Source organism: Euleptes europaea, chromosome 11 (genome assembly GCF_029931775.1).
Source record: "Euleptes europaea isolate rEulEur1 chromosome 11, rEulEur1.hap1, whole genome shotgun sequence".
NCBI lineage: Eukaryota > Metazoa > Chordata > Lepidosauria > Squamata > Sphaerodactylidae > Euleptes > Euleptes europaea.
In genome coordinates, this window is record NC_079322.1 from 35,683,925 (window position 1) to 35,711,304 (window position 27,380).

Here is a 27,380-nt window from a genome sequence, read left to right on the forward strand (position 1 = left end):
AGTTTGACTTAAAAGAGTCAAAGAGCCTTGCAGGCATTATTTATGTTTATTCTGAAAACAAAATGTTTATAAATATTGTTAAAACCAAAATCATATCCTCTGGAACCATTATAAGACAGCCAGTTTTCTGTGGTGTCAATCACCCACTATTAGTTGGGTGACGGGAGAATATAAAATTGAACCTTAGGTCATATCTGGGGGTTGTTTTCAATTACAAATTATGTTAAAAATTGCATATTGAATCAATCCTAGTTAAGGCCAAAAGGGCTATTGGAGCAATCATTAAATTCTTTTTTATGATGGGAGTTCAGTATATTCCCCACAGCAATCCAGTTATTTGCCTCTAAGATTATGACTTGGGAAGACAATGGCCAACCACCCCGTAAACATAGTCTGCCTAGTAAACATCATGACATGACGTCATACCATGGGTCAGTAATGACCCAGTGCTTGCACAGGGCACTAACTTTACCTTTAAGATTATGAAATCAGTTTTTATACACAGTTCCAGTTTCGGTACAAGCAGCTACTTCTATCAATTTGATTCAATTCCAACTCTTGAGAACAATTATTAAGGTGCCTAGGTGTGGAAATTAGAAATTGGTCTTACATCACTTATACATTTGGCCTGGCTAGCAGCCTTTAGATTTAGAATCTGACTTTTGTTCATCAGTGATCAGAACAATTTTCTTTACCGCCTAATAACTGATCCTTATACTCCACTCCAGCTTGGCTTAACCCAATAGATGAAAAATTGACCACTTTTGGTCTTTCCTGTTTTAAAATCCATGGGGCTAAGTGAAACTAGTTTAGCAATTGATAACCATATAAGGGATATTGATTTTCAAAAAACATTAGCTAAAATTCGCAGTGTGTGTTCTCCCCTACTGTTCAATTTAGCTCCAATGATTTCACATCAATATACACATTAACTATCAATATTAGCTGTTCTAAGACATCGCCGTGCATTTACGTTGGCTAGATTAATGTGCTACCATCTGCACTCCTGACAGGAAAACACAAAAATATTCCATCTAATTGCAGAAATAGTCCTTGCTCTGCTAACCTGATTGAAACATTGGTTCATGTGTTCTTCCACTGTAGAGTTTATGTACAGGCGTGCTTGGACCCATTGGAGCCTGTGTTGGCTGATATAAAACTGTCCTCTGAGCCAAAGACTCTCAAAATCTTATTGGCGGGGGTTTGCCAATGAACTACTATATCTGTGGCTGAGTTTCTGTTTTCTGTAATGAAAATACAGGCTGAGCTAACATCCGGTATATAATGTACTCAGATCCTAACCCTTAAACTGTTAGCTATATTAGGAAGAATGATATATGCTGAGATTCTATGTAGATAATTAACTTTATAATAGTTTTTTTACTGGGGTTTTTTCTGCTTCTGAATGGCCTGTGGGCCATAATAAAGACTGACTGGCTGGCTGACTGAAACGAGTCGTGTTGCTTGTTCTGGTGATACAGAAAGCAGTCCTCAATTTCTTATCCTATTGATAATAAAGGAAAATAAGAAAAATTCTGGATCATGCATATCATTGCAGCTCATTATGTGCAAATACCAATGGTTAAACTTTTAAAAATAGGAGTGCACATTGAAAAAACATGGTGTAATTGTCAAGTACGGTCTATACTAGCATATTTTAGAGAGCCAGCCTAGAGTAGTGGTTAGAGTGCCAGGCTTGGATATGGGACAAATGAGTTCAAATCCCCACTTTGCCATGACACTGGGTAACCTTGGACGAGTCACTAGCTCTCAGCCTAATGTACATCATAGGGTTGTTTTAAGAATGAACTTGGCAGGGGAGAACTATGAAAATTACTCTGATGTTCTTGGAAGGAGGGCAGGATAAAAATGTGCTAGAGATATATATAAATATATCTGGGGCACAGAGTGGCAAATTTCAGTACTGCAGCTAAAGCTCTTCTCACAACCCGAGTTCAATCCTAGCAGAAGTCAGATTCAGATATCCGGTTCAAGGTTGACTCAGCCTTCCATCCTTTAGAGGTTGGTGAAAGGAATACCCAGCTTGCTGGGGTAAAGTGCAGATGACTGGGGAAGGCAATGGCAAATCACCCTGTAAACATAATATTCCTAGTAAACATTGTGATGTGACATTTGAAGTAAGTTCATGACCGTTCTTAAATGCCCCAATATTGGAAGCAACAGGCCTGTTGAGGAAGGGAATTCTGTAACTGGTGGAGTTCCATTACCAGAAAAGATACTACTACTAATGCTGTCAATTTGACCTCCAATAGTGGCTGCGTACAGGGGAGGACATCCGTAAAGAATTTAAGAGGAATCCCCTCTCTATATTAGAGTAGATGTCCCATTAAGCAAATGACTATGAACATATGAATGCATCAGACTAGCAGTGGCTCGCCAGGGTTTCAGACAGATATCGTTCACATTTTCTACTATCTGATACTTTCAACTGGAGATGCCGGGGATTGAACCTAGGACCTTCTGCATGCCAAGCAGATGCTCTACCACTGCGCCATAGCCCCTCTCCAACTATATGAAGACTGTGCAAGTTTATAAGCACCAAAAGACTTCCAAGTCGTCATCTAATAATGGCCACAGACTCTGTAGAAGAGGTCTTGAGCAAAAGGGTGAGGAGAGAATTCCTAAGAAGGCTTTCAAAGCCACTGTGCTGTAAAACTGTTTATTGTGGTACTGAGTCTCTTGCTATGCTCTTTCTGCAGAATGAAATATAGAACTTAGGTAAATTGGTACCATTTATTGAACTAATATTTGTTCGGAATCTGATCTGTAAATTCTGTTCCAGCTCTGGGTGCAAGTTTGCGTGCAATTAGACTGTCTGAATCAAAGGATCCAAAGAAGCATTGATTTACTTCTGTGAGCTCAAGAGAGCTTTAGTGTTCTTTTGCTCAGCAACAACCCTCAGCAATAGCCCTTCCTTATCCCCAGTCTTGTGCAGGAAACCTCTAGTAAAACTGAGGGCATTTAAAAATCAGTGTGGAGGAAATGGTTAGTAATTTAAAGGAAAGAAGACCAGGGTACTGTTGAGCAAGGGCAGGTCAAAAGCACATCACTGGATTGTGGCCGTAGGCTTCAGAGGGGGTTGCAGTCAATCATGTGCAGAACTGCAGCCTAAAGCAAGTGGCTTCTGTATCATCTTTTCACATTTGTGGTGTGCCTGTCAAAGAGGGAACCCCCACCTATCCCTCACACTGAGGTGCATGGTCAGTATAGCTTAGGTTATCTTCTTCGGGCATTTTACCATAAGTATGAAAAACAGATTTGTGAATCACACAGACATCTACCTTTTTCCACTTCTTTGTGTCCATCTGAATCTCTTACTGAATTTTAACTATCCTGTATGTCTATTGGGTAAATTCATAGCAGTTATGTCAGCAAGAGAATCAGTTTGTGGAACTATTGCAGCTTGATCGGATGACCTTGTTCATTCAGTGCTTTTTTTTAAAGAGAGAGAGAGAGAGATTTCGCTCAGTGGCAATCACTCGGCCTATATGTCGGAAAAAGAGACAGAAAATCAACAAGGATTAGATTTCCCCAGTTAAACATTGTCAGGGAAAACATCACAATAAACAATAATATTGGTACTTAGCAGAGATAGAATTTTCTCCTGTTGTTTTTCACCAGAGACAACTGGCTCAGGAGAAGTTAAGTGGCCTGCCTAAGGAAATGTAGCAAATTGGAAGGGGGGGATAATCTAATTCTCTCTGTCTTGTGCAGTGACTCATGGTATCTTAATGTTCTAGACATATATATTTCTAAATTAATTTCAGCCAGGATTGAGTTTGGCTGGCACTAGTCACTTTTTATTGTTTATAATGAGATACACCGTGTTAGAGTTAGATTGACTCACAGCCCAAGATTGCGTGGAAACGTATCATTCTTCAAGTGCCCGGCACTGCACTTCAGTATGTGTAAGGAGAAGGAACATGCAATTAAAAGCAAACCTAACAATTGGGACCTTTTGTGAGTATCCCAAACACTGCTACTTATCACAGAGGCTATGAATAAGTCTCGTAGGATGGGGCCTTTGACCATTTGCTCATGCTGTTCCCCACCTAATACCTAACAATTTTCTTAAAAGTGGTACCCATTGTTTGCACAAAGGGACAGTGGGGTATTTTTGCTTCCAAGAAAGAAATGCAATAGGGCTCCACCTGAGTGATAACAACTAGAGGCACCAAGTGTAACAGCTACACTACAGCCCTTTATCCCAACTGTGCTGCATTTATTCTTTTCCCAAAGATCCTGGTTATAGAATTCTTTTGAGCTGCAGCTAACTGCACAATCCATCAATTAAGTGTGGACTGAAGGGCTGGTGTCCTCCCAATCTGAGAAGCTTGTCTTTCCTTTAATTATAGCTAAAAGTTATTCCATAACATAGATGTATGTCCAGTATTTTTCATGGAATATATCTTTGTTTCTTAACAGTATTAAATAGATGTTAGTAAAACTTTAATTGACTAGCTGCTGGGACCATTTCCAAAACATGACTTACAAGCATAATCTGTACAACATTAGTTGCACGTAAAAAGAATAACTTAAATTGATCATAAGCACAATAACACTGTGGTTTACATATTGGGCCCTTGCCCTTGAAGCCTGCAAGGCAAATCTAGCAGCAGCTCTAGTAATAACTTTTTGTTCATCTTTTAATAAAAAAGTAGACCAATAGGTTTACCCTGAGACAACCACAACTGTTTGAATAATATTTCCTGCCAGGTTTCACACAATTTACAAAACAAGAGATAATGAGGTAGAACTACCTCCCCGGAAGTACACATGCAGAGATGAATTAATTTATGTGCTTTAACTTAATTAGCGAAATAACATGCACACCAAGTTCTATAAGGATAGGACTTCAAAATAACATTTTTAACTAAACAGATTTAAGAGGTCCTTGTATGCCAGTTTTAGTTATGCATTTCTATACAACAAACCTTCAGTAGGTTGTCCTCAATCAAATAATTGAACACAAGTGGATAGCTTAGGAAATAGTGCATTATCCTGCATTTAACTAAAGTTAGACTGGGTTCCATGAGTGCACCAGGGAAAAAATATTGAGCTGGACTGTATAGTCTTTGAAAACCATTTAACATTATTAAAAAAAAAAACCTTATTAAATAGGGTGGAAGTAAATGTACTCAAAGCCATGCATTAAGACTTTTAAAAACCTGATACATACCACTGCATATGATCACAAGGTGACTTTTGTAAAACATCTACTGCTAAAGATACATGGAAATAAATGTATATGTTTAAAACTAGCCGTAGAGCATGGCAATAAAGACTGAACAGCATGAACAATAAATGTACAAATAAAAATATACAAAATATGAAGAGATCCATATATCAGAAAGTGTATATACAAATTGACACAATGTTAAAACACAAAAGAATGATTGCTATTTGATCATGTTGTAGTTTTATCATAGATGAAGTGAGACTGTTGCTCCCAGAATGAATAGTTTTCATTCTGGGGGCAACTACTGTATACGTGGCAACCTCTAAAGTGGTTGTGCTATTACCATGTTTTGTGGAATCATGTACTTGCAAATAAAGAGTCTGCCTGGTATAATTCAATAAATAATGAGTTAGATTTTCAAAAGCTCCACAATCATGAATACTCACCTCTTAAAACACTTACATGTACTGTTTGAAACCTGAGTAAAATAAATGATCTTGTTAAAAAGAGGAGTGATATGTAATACTGCATCTTGTGAGTTTCTTTGAAGCATTTTATCCACTGTGAGAAAGAAGAAAAACTAACTTAACTGATAGTCACGCTACTTTCAATGTCTTACTGTATGTTTTCAACAGGGACTGTGTTGAGTTAGAAGAGAAAAGATGAGATCACGCTGAAATTCCCACTGCAGATCTCAGTGTGGCATCCTATGCTGTCCTCTGAGGGAAGGCTTACCAGCTCCGCATTGGGAAATACCTGGAGATTTTGGGGGTGGAGTCTGAGGAGGGTGGGGTTTGGAGAGGGGAGGGAATCCACTGCCATAGAGTCCAATTGCCAAAGTTCCCATTTTCTCCAGGGGAACTGATCTCTATCAGCTGGATATCAGTTGCAATAGCAGGAGATCTCCAGATACCACCTGGGGGTTTTCAACCCTATCTGAGGGTTCAGATAACAAGAATCCACTTTTGGACACAGGGGGCTTTGGCAGGAATGGGAGGTGGAAAAGATCTGTTCAGTGAGCAGAAACCTACTCTGGATCTGATACAGAATCTTTAACCAGGTGTCTTTTGCAGAAACCTTATTAAAGTCCTGCTTTAAAAGGTACAAATATAGCAATCTGGTGTTCTCTGTAACATGCATGTAGCTGAAAACTGTGCAGCGGGCCCACTTAGCCTTAGGGCTAAAATGTGTTTGCTGGAGATCGAAATAGACACCATTCCTTATGAATGGTTTCAAAAGTCTTGTAGATGGGTCATCAGTGATCCAATATTACGAGTTGTGAATAATGCTGTGCAAACAGCTAAAGAAATTTTGATGTGGATGCCAGAGAGGATCTCCACAGTTGAAAATGGAGTTTGATTTTTGCCAATTGTTCCTTCCCACTGCAGACCTTCTACTTTTCCCTGAGCTGTTTCTAGAGGTCCCCTCTTCCCCATGGAGAGTATTTGGTGGGGTGGTATTTTGGGATGTAGCAAGAAGGAGGAAGTGTGGAGGTTGCACTGTATGAATGGAAATCCCTTTTTTCTGTAAAAAAAAAAAAAAAAATCTCCAGTGCCAGTATTTCTGGCCTGAAGGTACAACATTAGAAGACCACTGGTTATGGAAGGTAGCTTTGATCAGTCATCATACAGGCCACTGAACATCTTGAGCAAGGGTTGTATATTTCAAGAAGGATTGCGCACATTGGATGATTGCATACATTCCTCTAAGGCAGGGGCATCTACCCCCACAGAGCAGTTTGTCTATTCAAGTCCTATCCTGCATTTGTGTAGTCATTAGATAGGTTTGCATGTTGGGAGTCTAACAGATTGCAGCTTTATCTTCAACTGCTGTAAAAATACCAAAGAGATGAAGGTCGAGGCAATTAACCTCTATTTGAGCTCTCCTCTATTCAAGACCAATCCTGCATTTGTGTAGTCATGTTGTACCTCATCTGCAGAACTGCTTGTTCAGTTGAATATCACTGGGTTACAATATGATATTTTAATTATTAATATATGTCGTGAACATTTAGAGCACAATAACATTTTTTCATTACAACTTATGTACATATGTGCCGTCAAGATGCAAACAACTTTTGGTGACCCCAGCAAAGGGCCTTCAAAGCAAGTGAGAAACAGATATGGTTTGCCATTGCCTTCCTCTGCAGAGCCTTCCTCAGTGGTCTCGCACCCAAGTACTGATCTTGCTTGGCTTCTGATATTGGTTGAGATTTGGCTATATACCATACCATTCCAACCATTACAGTTTACTCCTTTATCATATCTTGCCTTTCCATTGGCTTCATAGATTTCTGCCATAGTATCAGCATGCAGTTGGGCCATTTTCCTAGTACTTACAGGTTTTCAGTATGCAGCAGTTTATTCAGGTTTGTATTTAAACAGTAAAGGCTTTGTGGCCACTTTCCCATGGGCTCTAGAGGATAATTCTCTATGGGCTCACTCTCACTTGGCACTGGGAACTGTATTTTTGCAAACATGATGTCTACATATCTTTTCAAATTTAAAAAAAGAAACGTTTTTCAAAAACTGTGTTGGTTCTTATGTCTGTTTTATTCTCGGCTTGCCTGGGGTTTAACAGAAGTTCACTCAAATACTACAATAGTGTTAGACCTCTAATAACACCTTTCAGATCACATTTAGCAATCAGTAAACATGAATTAGTCTGTCCCTTTTTCTTTAGAAATTCAGAGGTTCTCTAGTTATAACTTCATTGTTTTAAGAACAGCTTCTACTTGGAATAAAAACAAATTTTTGTAAAGCACAGTTTATGGTTCCCAATTCATCTACAAACTGGAATAACTGCCATCAATCTGCAAATATTTAAATCTGCAGATTGGAGCCATGTAGGCACAAAAGAGATAGTTCTGTAAAATTTAGGGAACAACCAGGTTTGCAGAAAAATCTTAAAACTGAACAAAAAGGAGGTTACAAACCCCCCACCCAAATAGATAACAGTCTGTGCTTGTGCAAGAGCAGACAACTTTTCTCTCACCAGTAGCAGCCACACAAACAGGAGGAAGGTGCGGAAGAAAAAGCGTGAAGCCACTGCTCCATGCCACTCTCACCTGGCAAGGTGGCAACACTGGAGGCAGATGAGATAGAAGAAACCGGAGCAGACACTGCCCCCCAAGCCTCCTGCTTCTCCTTTCCAAGCCTGACTCCAGCACCACCAATTGGGGTGGGTGGGTAGAGCAGCTGGTGCAGGAGGCAGGCAGGCGGCACAGTTCAGTCCAGAGGGTTGGTTGGCTGGTGAAGGGCTGGCCCATGAGTGAGTGTGGGGGAGGATGAATTCTCCACCCCATGAGGCTTGCAGGTCCCCACTTGTTGTAATACAGTAGTCAGAATAGTAGTCAGTCATGCATCCAGTTAAAGAGACAACCAGCTTCCAACAGGTGACAGCCAGCTCAAGGTTGACTTGTTTCCTCTCTTCAGTGTTCGGTAGTTGCCAAACCAACGTACCAGGCAATTACTTGTTATGCTAGGTTAGCTGCTAATGACAATTTTTAAAAATTCAGATTACTAGGTGATTAATGCGGTTTTCATACAGAAAATATTTCACATTTGCTGACACCAAAGCACCTTGTATTGGGTGGCAGGGTCCCAATGCTGTCCAGCTTGGATGTGCAGCTGCTAAAATCTGAGCACCATTTCAGCTTCTGTCAGCACAACTGAGCCCATTTTTTCCCTTCTGGCTTTTATCACTGTACTATGGAAGACTCTTGTCCACTTTAACAATGATAAAAGGGGACCATTAATAACATCCTCTTGCCTAGGCTTCTGAAGGCTATCAGAGAAGCCCTGGATTTCTGATGCTGATATAACTGTAGACATAAGTTTAGGGACCGCTAATTTAGGGGATGCTATGGGCTTCTTCAAGTTTGGATGCTCCTTTTAGCTGCTACAGTTCAGAACCCTGTTTGTACCCCAAAAATCAAAACAGTTACTTGCAATCATTCTGTTAGTCTTTCACCTTTAGAAAACAACAAAAGCCCATTTTGTACTGAATCCCAGTTATTTTTATTATTAATGTATCCTTCTATGGTGATTATTAATAGAGCCAAAGATTTATAATGTCTGTTGATTTCCCTGTAATTATCATTCTAGTGGCATGCAGTGTCTCCACCAGGAGTCAGACTCTGCTGGGTTGAATGCTTTGTGAATTCTCACAATGGTAAATTCCTTTCCCTCAACATCTTGCACACTAAGTGAGTAGTAGCAGGTTGATGTAGCAAATAAATTTGAAGATATTTTAGAATGGCTTGCATTAGAGGGAATCCATCTTATTGCTTCTAAAACCATTCACTGTTCCTTAAATAAATGCAACACATTCTACCCATTGCATGGCAGAATCAAACAAAAAAGGAGAAGATTCTTCACTAGGATCAGCCAGCAAGGTGTAGTGCATTTGGGACCCAGGTTTGAATAATCCACTCTGCCATGGAAGTTTGCTGGGTGACCTTGGGCCAGCCACACACACTCAGCTTAACCTACCTTACAGGGTTGTTATGAGGATGAAATGGAGGAGGGGGTTGTGTTGTTAGCTGCATTTGGTCCCCATTGGGGAGAAAAGCGAGGTGTAAATTAAGTGAAATAAAAACAAACAGATAGGCAAATTGAAGAGCATGATATTTACCTGAAGTATTTCCAAATTTTATCCATAAAGATTTCCTGTATATGGAAAACATTTGTTAGGATAGAAAATGCATCTATGGGGTGGCTATTTGGTACTTTCCTGCTTTTTTGCATACATTTCTTGTTAGGGTTTCTTTTATGGAGCATTGACTTACTTTCCAAAATTTTGTAGTGACCCTGAGGCATGAGTATGTTAGCCCCCCCGTCCAACTTATAATACAGCCATTTCATAGGACAGTCTTAGGGGGGATTGCAAACATATATAGAGCAATCCTAAGCAGGTCTGCTCAGACTCCTACTCAGGTCTATTCAGTGAGGCTCACTTTCAGGAAAGTTTTCTTAGGATTGCACTGAACAACTTGGGAGGGGGCATGACTCACTGGAAGAGCATCTGCTTGATATGCAGAGGTTCAACTCCTAGCATCTCCAGAAAGGATCAGGTCATGTGTGTGTGCTGAGTGCTGTCAAGTCGCTTCTGACTCATGAATCAATGTCCTTCAAAACATCCTGTCGTTAATAGCCTTACTGAGGTCTTGCAAACTGAGGGTGGAGGCTTCCTTTATAGAATCTATCCATACATAATGTGAAAGACCTTATCCTGAGACCCTGGAGATCCACTGCCAGTCTAAGTGAACTTTGATGGACTTCGATGGTCTGATTCAGTATAATATAGCTTCATGTGTTCAAAGCTACCAGCCCTGTCAGCCCAGACATGATAGTGTAATTCACACATCAGTAGCCTGAAACGGAGGAAATACAAAGCCTAGCAAACCCTGGAGGCCACATTTGCTCTCCAGAGGTAAATTGGTGGCAGCAATTCACAAGCCTGCCGCTGGTTATCTTCTGTCTACTTTTATAATATTACAGGGGATTGCTTGCTTGTTTGTTTGTTTTGTGGTTTAATGTCACTTTTTCAGAGTGACGTAGATTTCTGCATGGTTTCCAGTGGTATTACATGCTGGATAACGTCATGTTGTAGATTTAAGCTATGGTGCATAACTCTAGCTCCCCCCCCCTTAAAACTCTCTAGCTATGAATAAATGTCATTCTGAGCCAATTATGTTTTACATTTTCCCAAAGCACTTAACTGGGCCTGCAAAACTGGTGATCCAACAATGGTGCCCACTTACCATGGTGCTGAATGGAGTCCACTTACCATGAATGGTGGATGGCCCACCACCATGATTTCATTGTCTTCCTGGGACTGCAAAAATCAGGGCACTTGCTGGGAGCCACAAGACATGATTGTTCTTGATGCCTGACTTAAAATGTATTCAGTTTTTGTGGAAATAGAGGTTACGTAGAAAAGTTTATTTTAAAATAATGTGAAGCCTGTAATTCGGCTAATGGTGTTTATAGGGAAAGAATCATTCAGTGCAGTTATTTAGTTTAATTAGCCCCCCTGCTAATTTAACTTGCGGATGAATCCTCTGATCAGAAGCAATGTGTCATTCTCCCACAGATGAACCTGTCCAAACACAAGCCCATATTGCCATCCCACGTATTTACCATAAACACATTCTGATCTAAATTCTACCTACGCTGAACAGTTCATTGGAGGACATGCTCCATGTGTATTGATCAGATTCCAGATGGTTGAATTGTATTGTGTATGTGTGTTGTTGTTTTTTTAAAAAATTATATTATTACTAAATGAATATATTTAATAAGCATATTGCCCTAGAAGTAAATACGTTGAAGTACAAAACAGCTATTATCAAAGTAGGGAAATAATCCTTGTGGGTTTTAGAAGGATTTCATGAATGTTCATCACAACTGCAAAGAAAACACAGGCTTAACTCTATATACATATTGGGTCATGCTGGAGAATACAACTTTGGAAAGATTTCCAGCCTACATTTTGTCTGAGAATGAACTTACTTTACCTTAAAACAGATCTGATTTACATGGACAGTTATCCATTTACAGCTCCTGTTTGAAGACACTTTTCCATCCAGTCTCAGGGGTCAAAGAGATGAGATGCGAGAGATCCCTAGAGCACGTTTTTGTAGGTAAATAGTAGCTACAAGGGAATTTGGATCTGGGTCAAGGTGTGAGGGAAGGGTTAGGTAATGTTTTCTCCTGCTGGACCTTCTTGACCTCAGATGGCCCTTTGCAGCTGCTAATTTGCCTCAATGGGATAAAAATACAAATGTATTGCATTCTCCAAAAGCAAAGGGTGAATAGGAGTTCCAGACAAGTGTTTAAGGTATGGAAAATAGTGCGCAGGGATAGCTAAAATCACTTCTCTGTGCATTACCCCTGATCTGAATGCAGTAAAAGCTGCTTTGGAAATCCATTCCCAGGTCTTGTAGCACCTCATTTTGTGGCAAAATCAACACCAGATTCCATTGGTTTGTTGATTTAAAAATGATGCAGTGCTGCTCCTAGTCATTTACCTGGGGCAAGTTTCCAGCCTGTGCCTCCACCTCCAGGAGAAAGTTAAGAATGGTTGAGTTTTGAACTGATATTTCTGCTGACAGTCGAAGTTGTCACTTCACATCAGTCTTCTACTCAGAAGTTGTTGTGCAAAAAAAATCTTGGCTGTTGTTGTTCAGGGTTGCACATCTCCTATCCCCTCTGCCCCCCCCCCGTCACTGAGCGTACTTGAATATTTTAGCCAGCAAGAAAATAGGCCAATGAGAAACTGCAATGCTGCCACTCTGCCTGGCCTGCTGCCTCTATGCATGCTTCATTCTTAAATACCAAACAGAAACAATCCATAGCTTTGTTTTAATAACTGCCAAAACATTTTGTCCTGTAGCTAGTTTGCACCAAGGGCAGAAACCCCTGGTTCTTGTAGGTTATCCGGGCTGTGTGACCGTGGTCTTAATATTTTCTTTCCTGACGTTTCGCCAGCAGCTGTGGCAGGCATCTTCAGAGGAGTAACACTGAAGGACAGTGTCTCTCAGTGTCAAGTGTGTAGGAAGAGTAATATATAGTCTGGAGGTTTTCAGGACAGGAAGCCAAGCCTTATTCATTCTTAAACTCTCTTCTTTTCTGTTAAAGTTGTGCTGATGTTTATGAATTTCAATGGCTTCTCTGTGCAATCTGACAAAATAGTTGGTAGAATTGTCCAGTCTTTCAGTGTCTTGGAATAAGACCCTGTGTCCTATTTGTGTCAGTCCATGTTCAGCCACTGTCCTCGACTAACAAAGACTACAGTCCACAATAGCCATGCAGATTAGCTTTGGATTTCACACATTAACAGATCCCTTCAGGATACAATGGTTCCATATTAACATACCACACCCTCATTAGCACATGATCTTGATACTTACAGGACAATGATTAGCACATTACCTTTGATACTTTTTGCAGGACAATGATTCAGCTCAAACCCAACCCCTTTCTGACTATATATTACTCTTCCTAAACACTTGACGCTGAGAGACACTGCCCTTCAGTGTTACTCCTCTGAAGATGCCTGCCACAGCTGCTGGCGAAACATCAGGAAAGAAAATACCAAGACCACGGTCACACAGCCCGGATAACCTACAAAAACCAATGAACTCTGTCCGTGAAATCCTTCGACAATATGCAGAAACCCCTGTTTCCCCTATCTATGAAACCATGTGGGTCAAGGCATAATGAAATTTAGGTACATCATATCCACTGCTTTTCTTTTATTTACCCGGTTTAACGTTTTAGAAGCAAATTGGGTATTTTTCTGTTTGTATGCTGTCAAAGAGAAACTGATTGGTCTGGGGTTTCCTGCATCTCCTGTGTGTCGTTTTCGATAGCTGCTGTTTTCTAGCGCCTTTTGATTGCCTCAATTTTAGCCAGCTCTTTTTGAAGTTAGGATAGAGGAAATCTAACCCACTGATTTAAATATGTCTCTAGGTTACAGAGCACGCTTGTTTTTAACCCTGGGTGACTCATTTCTTTTGTCAGTAATGCCTTAGAGGTAGGCTCTTATCTTCTCTGCAAGGACTGGGTGAGAAGAGGCATTTGAGGTGTCTACCTTGCAAGCATAATTGGTTGCAAGTTCTTCTCAGCATGACACTGGTTTTAGTCACCACCACCAGACTTTAAATGTATTTGTACAACATCTTTCTTGCTCTTGTGTCTGATGTATTATGGCTTCGCTTCTAACCTGTGGGTATGATTCAGGCAGAGTTTATTTACTTACTTGCTTCATTTATAGTCCACCTTTCTCACGGAGACTCTAGGCAGATTACTGTCAAGTTGCAACCGTCTTATGGTGACCCCAGCAAGACACTTTCAAGGCAAGTGAGAAGCAGAGCTGGTTTGCCATTGCTTTCCTCGGCAGAGCCTTCCTTGGCGGTCTCCCATCCAAGGACCCACACCGCTTAGCGTTCGAGATCTGATGATATCGGGATATACTATGCTGCCTTCCCTCTCCGAGGCAGATTACATCATTTAAAAATGTTAAAAGGCCAGTATAATATACACAAAGAAATAACATGAGAACAATGAAATAAAATCATTATTGGGCATTTTTCATGGTAGATTTTGCTTCTGTTTGCCACGGACTAAAAAAAAACATGATGTTTTTTTCATGACCGCGATTTATCCCCGTCAATTATCTGTAGTTTTGGTTTTTCATGGGAAGAAAATACGCTGTATTTGACAACGGTTTGGTCTGTCCCTTTTGCAGGAGGCCTCCTCTTCCAACAGGCTCATTGTTTATGCCTGCCCCCAGCTCCGCCCCAACTCCGCCCAGCAGATTACCTCGTGTGGTTCACCAGCCCCAGTGCAAAAAACAAGCACCAGTCCCTCTGGTCTCCTCCATTTTTCTTCCACCCTCGCTCTGTTCTGCTTTTGGAACAGTCAGATTCCAAATTGGGGGGGGGCAAGGCAGCGCTTTCCTCAAAGCTTCCCTCTATTTTCTATAGGTGTGGAACCCATTGCCCTTTAATGATAGACAGGATTGGGGGGGCAGGGAATCCATGTGCCCAGAGAAGTGTTTAGCTGAAAGTGTGCATGGCGGGGGGGGGGAAGAGGAAGGAAGGCCCCTGGATTGCATGCCAGACATGATCCGGCTACATTGCATCGTGAGAGACAGGAGGGCTCCTAGCTTGCGCGCCAGCCCCGATCCATCCAGTGTGCATGGCGGGGAGGGAGAGGAAAGAAGGCCCCTGGATTGCTCGCCGACCATGATCCGGCCACATTGCATCGTGAGAGACAGGAGGGCTCCTAGCTTGCGCGCCAGCCCCGATCCAGCCAGTGTGCATGGTGGGGGGGGAGAGGAAAGAAGGCCCCTGGATTGCGCGCCGGCCATGATCCGGCCACAGTGCATCGACAGAGAGGAGGGAGATAAGAGCAGGCTCACCGCCACTCTTCAGAAGAATGATGGGAGGGAGTTTTGCCTTGGGTTTTCCGCTCTCAGTATGCACATTTTTCCCATCTGAATTCTCAAAAATCCCCCTCCCCACTGGGGTAGAGGGGCCAACAGCCCCTTCCCTTGAACATCCCCCCCACAGGTCCAGCTGCCCTAGACTGAGCTGCCACCACCACCACCCCCAGCGCACGAGGAGCACATGGCGTGGCCCCGTCGGTCTCCCCCTGGAGCCGTCCGTCCGACGTCCCCCTGGGCTTGGAGGTGTGGGCCCAGCTCCAAGGCCCATCCTGGGCGAGGGGCGGGGAAGGCGTGTGGGGAGAGAAGTGCCAGGATTCCAGGCAGGCAGGCAGCAAAAGGGGCGGTATTCTTGGCGGGGCGCGAAACTCCCCCAGCTAATCACCGTTCTTGGGGGAGGAGAAAGGAGACGTCCCGAGGAGCGAAGCAAACATTTTTTCATGGGCATCCGAGCAACAAAACACGCGTCCACAGGAAAGATCGTCTCAAAAGTGGTTTGGATTCCCTCTCTTTTAATGCGGCTTATTTTGCTCAGTGGGGGAAAATACGGATCTCCAGTGAATAACCAAAATTTGACTCTGACGCAAATCAGCATCGAAACAGCAGCAAATCTCTGTGAAGAATACCCCTATGATATATCCATAAGTGGCTCAGACGTTGGCCCGTGGGGCACTGATGCTGGCACTGGGGAGCGATGCAGCAGTGCGGGCAGCAGAATCCCAGAAGCAAGTGGCTGTGCCAGCATCGGGGTGGGCATTCCCGGGGTGTTCCCAGGGGCAAAGCTGAGGTTAGTCAGCTCCCAAACACCATTCAGTCTGGGAACGCCCCTTTATGCTACAGCACTGCTACGCCAGCAAAATGGCAGGTGTAGCCCTGTGTAACTCCATGGAGGAGTTTCAAGGGTTTCTATGTTTTACTACATTTATTTTGTGTATTTTCCAGTCGGGAAGCCTCTGAGGAGGTGGCGGAGCTGCACTGCTCCCAGCTGTCGACTAACTACCCCCCCCCTTCAGGAATGGGCTGCCCAACCCTATCCCCATTATAAAAATGTCCTCCTGAAGAATTCACATTCTGCGTAACAATAAAAGTGTGGGAGCCTTCCTGACCTGGGGGCCACAACATAGGTAGCCCAGATATGGGCATCTAAGCATAATTAAGTCACACTGGTTTCATCAGGGAGTTGGATATGCTTACATCTCCCCTTGGAAATCAGCAGGATTTAAGTTCTTCATTATGGTTGTATTGTAACCTTTCTGCCTCCCTGCTAACAAATGTTCTTCTTTAGCCATTTTGCCATCTTGCCACTTCTTGTAATCTTTCTTTTTTGGATTTTAGACTATCAACCATCTTGACTGAGCCAACAGGTGAATGTGTTACAAACGCAGTCAATAATCTGTGGAATTTTTGCTAGTTTAACCTGTTTCTTAACAATCGCGCTCTGTGTTTTGCTTTGCAGGGTACATACCCAGCTACCTAGACAAGGACGAGCTATGTGTTGTGTGTGGTGACAAAGCCACTGGGTATCACTATCGCTGCATCACTTGCGAAGGTTGCAAGGTAATAATAGCCCGAGCGAGGGTATGGGAGCTGGCGGGGATAAGCCAGTTTGTTCTTCAGCTGATGGACAATCTCTTAAATATACATGTTGTTTAGGAAAGAACATCTGTCACAGATAAGATGAATTCTGGTGTGCCACTGATTTTAGTTTTGAATGCAGGTTAATTTTTTTCAGATGAAAAACCTTCAAAGGCACTTTTTCCTACTTCAATAAGATTTTCACAAGTTTCTTATTTCTACATTTTGGGGAAAAACTTTTGGTACAAAAGTATAAAAGAGCATTAGTTAGTCCATATTGTTGCAGCCGCTGATGTGTACAACTCACAGAATTTTTATGCTGTTGACTGGAATGGCATTTTGCTTGCTGCTTCTCCTTTTTGCATTAATGACTTTATGTTCTTTTCTGACCTGCATGTCTATTTATGTGATATCCAGCAGCTGAGTTATTTCCAAAATACATTTGCATGAATGTCATGAACACATAGTGGAAATTTCTGTGATGAAATGAGATAATCTTGTGAATTTTGTCAGTTTTAGGGTTTTTCAAAAAACAGCAGCACTTACCCAGCCATTGTTTTAAGCAGATATGGAAAGAAAAACCCTTGGAAGATGTTTGCTTCTCCTCCCTGTACACACTAGCCAACTTCTTTATGGAACAAATAACAGCAGAGCTGTCTTCCCTCCTTCTGCCTCTGCAGCAAGGCTGTCCTTGCTGTTACGTATGGATGCTATTGCCATTGAAAAGGCAATATCTGGAAACGTGTCCCACACAAGCCCCAATGAATGCTGCTTTGGCATGCAAGCCAAAGTAGCTAAAGTCATTGTTTTCGCTGTGAAGAAGGGAAATGATGATTGCGTAGCATCTTGAATCTATGTGATGACAGAACTACTGTTGTGGTGAAGACAGATGTAACACTACAGCGGAAGTTGCAGTTCTTTACCTGCCATCGTAATTTACAGCAACCAGTGAATAAAAAATGCGTTTGGCCCCGCACACGGCCGCATTCCTTTGGGAAAGCAGAGAGGTTGTCAGCGTCTCCTTGAGCCTGAGATCATTTGTGCAGTGCTCTCTACAGCCAGCCTCTGCTGCTGATATGTTCAGAGCTCAACTGGATGGGGACCTCTAATTGAAATGCGAGGAGAGGGTTTCCCAAGCAGCCTACCACTTACTGTGAAAATAAATGGCTGTCTTCACCCTTAGAATCTGAGAGAAATATAGAGAATAAATATAGTTGTAAGGGGTCTTGTGGGTTCTTGAGCTAGCCACAGAAATCCCTTCTTATGCCGTCCTTGTCAAAGGACTACACACCATCACCTTGACCTGTGGAAATCACGGAATTATGTGGATGGAAAGATTCTCAAGAGATCTGTCCCAACAGAGATTCAAGGACTGGTTCCATCTAAAGTTTGCATCTGAAAATCTAATCAAATGCCTGTCTAACTTGTCCTTAAACTTCTACAGTGAATATGATTCCAACAAATCCCAAGGCAAAGTCTACTAGTGTTCTTAATGTTCAACATAAGTTTTTTTAGATGTAGTTTGAGCCATTATTTTTCTTTTGCCCTGAGTAGACATGAACAACTGATCTCTGTATGTTTAAGGAAACTTTATGTGTTTGAGGGATATTGTCAAAATCCCTTATATTCTTATCTTTTTGAATTATACAAACTCTTTTCTTTATTTATGGCAAACCAGCACCATGTTACCCCAACGGTAAACACCAGAACAGCTCCTTGGGTGTGTTAATGAAGCCTATGTACAACAAGATGCTTTGATGCTAGTTGCCAAGTGTTATTTCTAAAGTCTTCTGTAAAATTAGATATCTCTGAGATCCAAATGATTTAAACGTTGAAAAGGCCTGATCCCAAAAATAAAGGCAAGTTTCTTGCTTATTTCTTCTGAGTGCAGTCTGCTCCGATACAGTCAGAATTTCACCTTGACACTCATCCAGAATTTAATCTTTGAATGTGCTCTCCGCTTTGAAGATGAGTCAGCATTTTAGTGTAATTGCTGCTAATGCCAAATTAAAACCCAAATTTTCTGGATATGTATTTGACTTGTGTTGATTTCACAATCAGAGTGCAAGGGTGAAACAAAGGCAATATCATTCTAGAATTATATTATACATTTGCAAGGGCCTATAAATATTTGGTTACAGCGTCCGATACCCAGAAAAGTGTTTGATGGTTTGTGTTCTCTCTTTTCTTCTTAGGGGTTTTTCCGAAGAACTATTCAGAAAAATCTTCACCCAACCTACTCTTGTAAATATGAAGGAAAATGTGTGATAGACAAAGTCACAAGAAACCAGTGCCAGGAATGTCGCTTCAAAAAATGCATCTATGTTGGCATGGCAACAGATTGTAAGCTTTGTTTTTTTTTTTTATTGTGAACTTTTTTATTAGGTGTGTTTATTTCAGGACAATGTAATTACCACTTTTTTCGTGTGTACATTACCTGATGATTGAGAATATTTTTTGTTATGCCCGGCTAATCTTTCCCATAGAGATTTAATTCTTTGTTTACTCTGGGGGGGGGAAAGACTACGTTTTCTTTGGCCTCAATAATTTTATATGATATTAAGGAGATAGACAATTTTTATCACAGGAGTGGGAGCATTTGGAAATGTGTCTTGCAGGGAGAAAATTATTATGGAAGAACGGAAAGTTGGATGCTGTTGTCGTATGAGTCATCCTGCAGTTGTTTGTTTTATTTTTAGCGGTAAAGAAAAGGAGCTCTCCACTTCTAAGGAACCAGAACATACGGCTGCAAGATTAACCCTTAGAGAACTTGCATTATCCTACTTGCTCAGGGGAATTGCAATACTATCTTTAATTAGTATACATGGGAGTGGCTCTCTTAAAATGAAAAACCACATTAAAAACTCCAGTGGTAGTGGCTATTAATCAGCCAAAGAAAATACATTCAAAAGAATAATCCTGTTTTAAAAAATTAAAAAAAGAAAGGCTGGAATCCAAAGTGTTGCATTTGGCTGGGCCAAGGGTGTTGGAATGACCAGTGGAATCATTTTAAATCCCCCCCTTTTGAAACAGTTCTTCAGTGGACACAAGAACAAAGCTGTTTTGAGGATGTACAATTGGTTGTGGAATTCTTTGGATCCAAGCTGAAAAATATCCCGTTTTTTGTGTATTGTCTTAAATAAGTATATGGTATTGAAGTTGCCTAATAAGGTTGTTGGAAGTGAAATCCCAATACTGTGTGATTAAGTTTTACCCCATCCATGTTCACAGTGATCAGAATTAGTTATCTGTTAAACAGTTTTCCCTGAACTGTTTATTGACATTTGTCAAGCATTTGCAGACCATTATTGTCGTTGTAAAACTGACCGCCGTTTCGCACTTCATGTCATTCTAAGAAGCAGATAAGGGATTATGGCTTCCAAAATATCTTTTCCTCCTTGAAAATTTAATAAAATAATTAGCTCTTGAAAATTAATAAAACAAAAGTGACAATTGCACTATTGCTCCCAGTCGAGCATCAGTTATGAATAAACCAAACTTTTGAGCTGTACAAATCATACAGAGTAAAGGGGGAAAGCGTTCAACCTCTCTCTAAAGCTCTTAAACTAGGGCTCATTTTATAATATTTTCACTTGAGGAAAAGTTAGGGGTCAATATTAATGGAAAATATTATTTGGAGGGAAGAGTTGGATTAATGTACTAACTTGCTAAGTATATGATGCTTTCTTTGAGAATCCATTGCTTACCTTCAAGTAGGTGCAGTTCTTCCTTTCCCCCATTCTCTTGTTTTAGTGTATGATTCAATAGCACAATTATGATGAGTTTCTCATCCTAAACAGCAGGTTTTTTTTTAGCATTTTCTGCAAGATATTTTGATTTTCATGGGGTTTTGTTTACTTATAAAGTATTCCTACATAGAGAGATAAGCATGCTAAATTTCTTGTGTTATGAATGGGTCTGCTAGTAACAGGGTCCAAAGTAACAGGGACTGAAATCACAACTTGGGAAAGTTTCGCTATGGTTCAACATGTGAAAGCAATAATAGATTTTTCTACTGGTTAGACCAAGTACTTCTTTTTCGCTCCCAAGATAGATGACCCTAATCCCAAAAAAACAGATTACACAGTTCCAGGAAGTGTCTGCCAATCTGTTTTACTATAAAATGTTCTTTCCTTCTTAGTGGTGTTGGATGACAGCAAGCGATTAGCGAAACGAAAACTGATAGAGGAAAATCGAGAGAAGAGACGTCGGGAAGAGCTGCAGAAAACAATTGGGATAAAACCTGAACCAACAGATGAAGAATGGGAGCTTATCAAAATTGTTACTGAAGCACATGTGGCTACCAATGCACAAGGAAGCCATTGGAAACAAAAAAGGAAATTTCTGGTAGGCGCCATAACAATGCAGAGCGCTCCTGGGTCATTTTTCATTTAGCTGCAAGTTTGCAATTAGGGGTGTGCAAAAAATTTGGGGAGGGGTAAAATTTGGATTTGAGTCTAATGGACCTGAAATTTTTCAGCAAACCAGGATATTCCCAAACCTCTATATCAAGAATATCTGGATTCCTGAAAAAAAAACCCAGGTCTATTAGATTCAGATCTGAATTTTACCGCCCCCATTAAGTCCTTCTTTCTGTCCTTCCCACCAATCATCCAATGTGCCTTTTATCTGCTATGCATCTTCAACTATATTTATTATTTCATTTATATCCTGCCTTTCTCCACAACAAGGACCCAAAGCAGCTTACATCTTTTTTCTTTCCTCCATTTTATCCTCACAACAACCTTGTGAGATAAGTTAGGCTAAGTGAGTGACTGGCCCAAAGTCACCCGGTGAGCTTCCACAGTAGAGTGGATCTCACAGAACCTAGTCTGAAACTATAATATATTATAGTGACATTTGTGGTGTGGCTGCTGTTGAACAGTAGCAAGCAACCAGGCCTGGGTGAGTCATGCAGGTCACATGATGGCACATTGCCTGTTGTTGCTGGAGTGCCTGGCTCTGGTGAGTCTGCCCTCGAAGACCAACAGCCCTAGAACAGCAGCAGCCCTAGAAAGGGCTCTGCCCCCTCTCCCCATCTTTTACTAATAGAACCAAGGCTTGAAGGGTGTCAGTACTGTATATTTGCCTAGCAACAGCCACTGAGGACATTCCTTCCTTAAAGCTACAGCTTCAGCTATTATCATTTGGGGTGGATTTAACCCAAATGCATTTTTAAAATTTCAGATTCTTCTGCAAACTTGGAGCATTTTCAAGATTGTGGAAAGATCTATCTTGTCTATTCGTGGATCCAGTCTTTGAATTGAAGTATCCACAGATTTTACCATGTTGAGAATTAGATAGACAGGTAATATTGCAGGTTATATAGATTATAGAATAAAATAGCTAAGCAAAATGCAGTACAAAATAATATGTAAATAAAGACAAATAGTTAGCAATAAAATGTAGCTCTCTCCATATGGCATTCTGCTCTTCCCCGGCCTACCTAGTTAAAAGCTAAGCCTTCTGCATTTCAAATTAAATTTATAAGTACCTATCTAGGGACCAAACTATATGTGTTTGCTGTTAAAGAGTTGGGTTTGGGTTCCCTGCAGCCACACAGCAGCTGGTGGGGAATGGCTTTTTAAAAATAAAGGACAGCCCAATTGGGCTCAGAACTCCACTGCAGGGGGAGGAAAATCTCCTGCTTCCCCCCAAGCTGTTTCCCCATGCCAAAACAGTGCTGGGAGAATTACTTCCCCATTTTTGCTGCTTCAGATGTTCAGAGTACTCCATGTAGAGCTGCAAAAATGGGGAAATAACTCCCCTCAGCACTCTTTTGCCATTGGAAAACGGCACGGCAGGGAACTCAGGAGGACCTCCCCCCCCCCCCCCGCAGCAGTGTTCAGAGCTCAACCAGGCATTCCTTTATTTTTTAGAAGCCATTCCTCACATCTGCTGTGTGGCTGGAGGGAACCTGACTTCAGTCCAGAGAACCGGGACCCAATTCTTTAAAAACAAGCAGGTCTAGTTTGGATCCTAAGGGTCCTCTGCAGGAAACCCCAAGAAAAAGAAAGCCCCAAAGGAAACAGGAAAAGGAATTTTTTCACAAATGTGTCCGCTTAATTTGAGATTATTTTGAAAACGTTAAACACTTGTGTTCTGATGTGAGCTTTTGCACCTCTTCCCTTGATTGGGAGTGGAGTCTCCGATGCAATAACAGTTCTGTTTTTGCAGACGTTCACCTAATTTTGCCTGATCATTTTCCCTGGAGACAGCAGGATCAGAGCCTTCCCAAAACCAATTCTAATTCTTCACATTTTTCAAAAAGAAAAGAAAAAAACAGGTGTGGAAGGAAGGTCATTTCCTTCCTGATAAGATCTGTTCACCATTTCCCTTATCCCAGACAATGAACTTTCCCCTGCTTTTTATTATGACTCAGCCTCTTTAGCTGACTGGTTGAACCCATTGGTACTGAGCTCTTGTTAACAGTCACAGTATCTTCTAGCCATTTGAGGTTGCATAGTTGAACTGTTGCTTTCACTGAGCAGGGTTCATTTTGTTCATAGGCCAAACTCAGGTCTTTCCAGGGCAGTTCTCCACAACTTCTTCGGAGTATAATAGGACCAAATTAACCGCATTAACCTGCTTGAACTGGATTCCTCAACTTGTCTGGTTTCACCTCAAGTTATCAGAGTATGAATCTTGCTATCCTGTTCCTTTTTTTAAAACAGTCAAGTTAGCTCAGGTATGGAGACAGCCTCTGGCATTCTTCTTTTGTGCGTTTTTATGAAGACTACCCCCAAAGTAGCAAAAAAACAACTATAGAAAAGGTCATGGTTCACTCCCAGAATAAAGGTAATAACAGAAGTCTTCATTCCTTTGGGTAATAAAGGAAGTATAAATTTTCCTTGGAGAAGCCAGGGATTCAAGCTTTTAGGTACTGGCAGCTAAATTGCTTCTAGAAATTTATGTAAACAGGTGTGTTCAAGTAGCTACATGTGCAAAATACTGAACTGCCTACAAAATGGGTACTGGCATGACCGAAACCCATGTGTGTTCAGGTTTATTTGCAACTGATTCTTATGAATAAGTTCTGTAAAAGTGAATGTTACTAAAACAATACCCATGTGTGTGGGGTGTGCATATGTGTTCATGTTTAAATCATGGCCTTACTAAATTAAACTGCTGGCATCACACAAAAATTTAAGAAGATCCCATCTCGACTAAAAATAATTTGTTTCGTGATCTTTTTTTTTTCTTTTCTGTTACTAGCCAGAGGATATTGGACAAGCACCAATAGTAAATGCCCCAGAAGGCGGGAAAGTAGATTTAGAAGCCTTCAGCCAGTTTACAAAAATTATCACACCAGCAATCACAAGAGTGGTGGATTTTGCCAAAAAGTTGCCTATGTTCTGTGAGGTATGTTTTTTTTTTCCTGTTTAACATTTTCCTGCTTTCTACTACAGGATAAACTTTTGTGTAAAAAAATGTGACATTTGCTTTTTTAATTTAACATTTAAAATAACATTATACATATATAATTTATTGTTATGGTCATTGGCCAGCATATAAAGTAACATTGATTTGAATCCAGTGATCCTTTTCTACTAAGTGAGGAATCTTCCTCCAATGGCAGTTTTCCTCGATTAAAGAAGGGTTCCTCCCATAGAAGATGCTTAGCAAAAGGGATCACTGATATCATGAATTAATATAAACATGCAATGAAAATACATTATGCTGAAATTATGCTTTCAATTCCTTTTACAATATTTGTCTCATCCCCACATGATCCTAAATTCTTGCACCAATAGGCCTCCCGAAACAGCAGAGTAATGTTCTTACATTGGGTTCAATCCCAGGGGTTTGTTCTACTAGCGGAGATGCTTTCTTCTGGTGGAAGGAGCCTTCCCTTAATGCAAGGTGCATTCTTGAGGGTCAGACCATGATTTCACATTACATTACTGACTGTTGTCATACTAAATAATATAAAGTTATTAGCTGGAGAAAGGTTTAAGATAGACAAGGGATATTAAACCAACAAATGCAATTTCTCTTTTTCTATGTTGTCTAAGTACTTTATTAGCAGAGTAAAAGAAAACAATACCACTTTCCAGAGTTTTATTATGTTATGTACTAAAAATAAAGCATAAAATTAGAATTAGACTAGAACAAATGGGGACCCGCAATAAAATGTTGCTGGTTGTGTTGCCTTTCTCAAACTTTCACCTCAGCAGCTGATGGCCGAGAGTGAGGCCACCGTACAGGAGGCGGGCAAGTGTGTGAGAAGGAGTCACTTTGTCCACCTGCCCGACTCTAGCACTGTTGCCTCATTTTCAGCAATCAAGAGCTGAGGGGAAAGTTTGGGGTGGGTGACTGAGGCAACGGTGATGGAGACAGGTGGGTGGGTGAGAAGGAACCTTGCTCACCCACTCATCAGCTCCTGGTGGAGGGGGGACGACATTAGCTCCTTCTTTCCTCCACACAGCTTAATCAGTGGCTGTGGGGGGCAGCAACAGTGGCTCCCACTCCTCCTCACCCACCCACCAAACGACATGTGAGAGTTCCCCCTCTCTGAGTCCAATTCTCCAAATCAATTGCTCAGGCGTTGATACAGAAACAACAGATTTATTGAAGACATCAGGAGATGAGACAGGCACAGGTAGAAAGTTGCAAGTGAGGGGCTTGTCGGGTTTACAGAATATATTGACTCCAGGGCACTGGGGCACTGGGTTCACACTTATTGTTATGGGAAGTTACAAGCTTGGCATAATACAAAACATCAAACGAGTCCCAGGAAGTCTGCTGAAGCTATCACACTTCCAAGGCCGCATCGGCCTGAGGGAGTACTGACAGGAAGAACAGCGGGGGGGAGATACTTGGGGCAATCAGGCCAGGCGCCTGGGACCAGAAGGTGTGAACTGCTTTTATGAGTTCACTGATAACAAAGCAGGTGATGGAAAGCAGAGACACAGAGTCAGAGACACAGAGACCCTCACATTCTGCCCCCCTTAAGGCCCCCCTCCCGCGTCCTCGAGAGGACGAGGCTTATCGGGATAAGCGAGGTGGAATTCTCGGACCAAGCGAGGGGCCGCCATGTGGGGCGCGGCCACCCACTCGTCGTGCGCGGAACCAAGGTTTTTCCAACGAACAAAGTAATACAGTTTTCCCTTTTTCCATTTGGAATCTAAAACCTTGGACACTTCCAAATGGGTATCCCCTCCCACCACCGTAGGAATCTCGTGTTCGGGAGGGGGGTGGAACTGGGGAGCTGTTACACAGGGTTTGAGGAGGCTTATATGAAAGACGGGATGGACTCCCTTGAGGGTCTTTGGGAGGTCCAGTTCCACGGTAACCTCGTTGATCACCCTGGTAATGGGGAAAGGTCCCACATAACGGTCGCTGAGTTTTTTGCAGGGACGAAGAGAGCGGAGGTTTTTGGTGGACAGATAAACTTGCTCCCCCACCTTAAGTTCCCAATGTTCCCCCACCGACATAATCACGGCTGCAGTTCTGTGGGTCACTGGGCCCCGTTTAAAATCGCTCCCGTCCATTTGGGAAAAGCGGAGGGGTCCTGGGAGCCGCTTGCGCCTGACTCCCAGTTTCTTGGCAGCTTCCTCATTAATCATGGTGCGGGCACACCCCGAGTCAACCAAAGCGGGGAATTCTAAACTGGGACCCCCTTTGGGTAGGGACAGGTGAACACGCACATACACATTGTCCTCTTGGGCGCTTACCATCGGTGGAGCTCCTTGCACAACGACAGGGGCGGTCTGCTGCGGAGCCCCCTCTACAGCAGACCGACGGCGTTTTTTGCCGGCTGTTCCCACTCTTCCTCCTCGCTGGAAGAGGGGGATGGAGTGGTGGCGTTCGGGGATCCGTCCGAATCAAAAGTAGTACTTGTAATCCGGGACCCCGTTGGGCCTGTAGAGGTGGAGACCACATCCTGGGGGCGCACATGGAGAGCGGAGGGTGCGCCGGAACGTCGGCCCGGTGGTCCACTCCTGCGGCGGGGCTGGTCCTCGGCAGCCGTCTTCTGCGGTTCGGTCGGGGCTTGGCGAGGGGGGTTGGGACGACCCGAACGAGAGGGGCATTGCGACGCAAAGTGTCCCTTTCCCCCGCAGGTCAGGCAGACACCGGTCTCAAAACGCTTGCGACGTTCAGCGGCCGAGGGACCCCCGCTCCCTCCCAGTCGGAAGTCTCGGCCCCTGTCACTCCGGGGTCTCGGGTCTCGTCCGATGCGCTGCTTAGACAAATTCAGGAGTTGTTTACGATTCTCAATGTCCGCAGCGTGGCGAACCCAACCTTCCACATCCGGGGGGTTTCCTTGCATGAAGGCCCAATGTTGGAGGTCCGGGTTGAGACCCTCCCTGAAACACTGCACCAGAGTGGCCTCACTCCAGTCCAGAATTCGGCTAGCCAGTGACTGGAACTCACTTGCATACTGCGCCACCGACTTGGTCCCTTGGCGCAGTTGCATCAGGGAGGCTTTAGCCCGCTCACCCAGAGTCGGGTCCTCAAAGCGGTTTCGGAGTGCCACCATAAACTCGTCCAGGGTTCGCAGCACCGGCGAGCGGAGTTCATACTGCAACACCATCCAGGCGGCCGCCTCCCCTTGCAGTAAGGAAGCCACGTACTGCACCCGGGACTCCTCGGAGGTGAAGGTCCGACCCTGTTCCCGCATAAAAATGTCCACTTGGACCATAAAAAA

General features: G+C 42.4%; 1 protein-coding gene across 2 annotated transcripts in view; it reads left to right on the forward strand.

The window, feature by feature from the left end:
• Positions 1 to 27,380, forward strand: part of THRB (thyroid hormone receptor beta) — a 159,767-nt gene that overhangs the window by 125,109 nt on the left and 7,278 nt on the right. For both annotated transcript variants that reach the window (XM_056857230.1, XM_056857231.1), the window contains 4 exons: positions 16,611 to 16,711; positions 18,925 to 19,072; positions 20,871 to 21,076; positions 23,945 to 24,091. In XM_056857230.1, the coding sequence (XP_056713208.1) occupies positions 16,611 to 16,711; positions 18,925 to 19,072; positions 20,871 to 21,076; positions 23,945 to 24,091 (602 nt within the window). The remainder of the gene's footprint in view (positions 1 to 16,610; positions 16,712 to 18,924; positions 19,073 to 20,870; positions 21,077 to 23,944; positions 24,092 to 27,380) is intronic.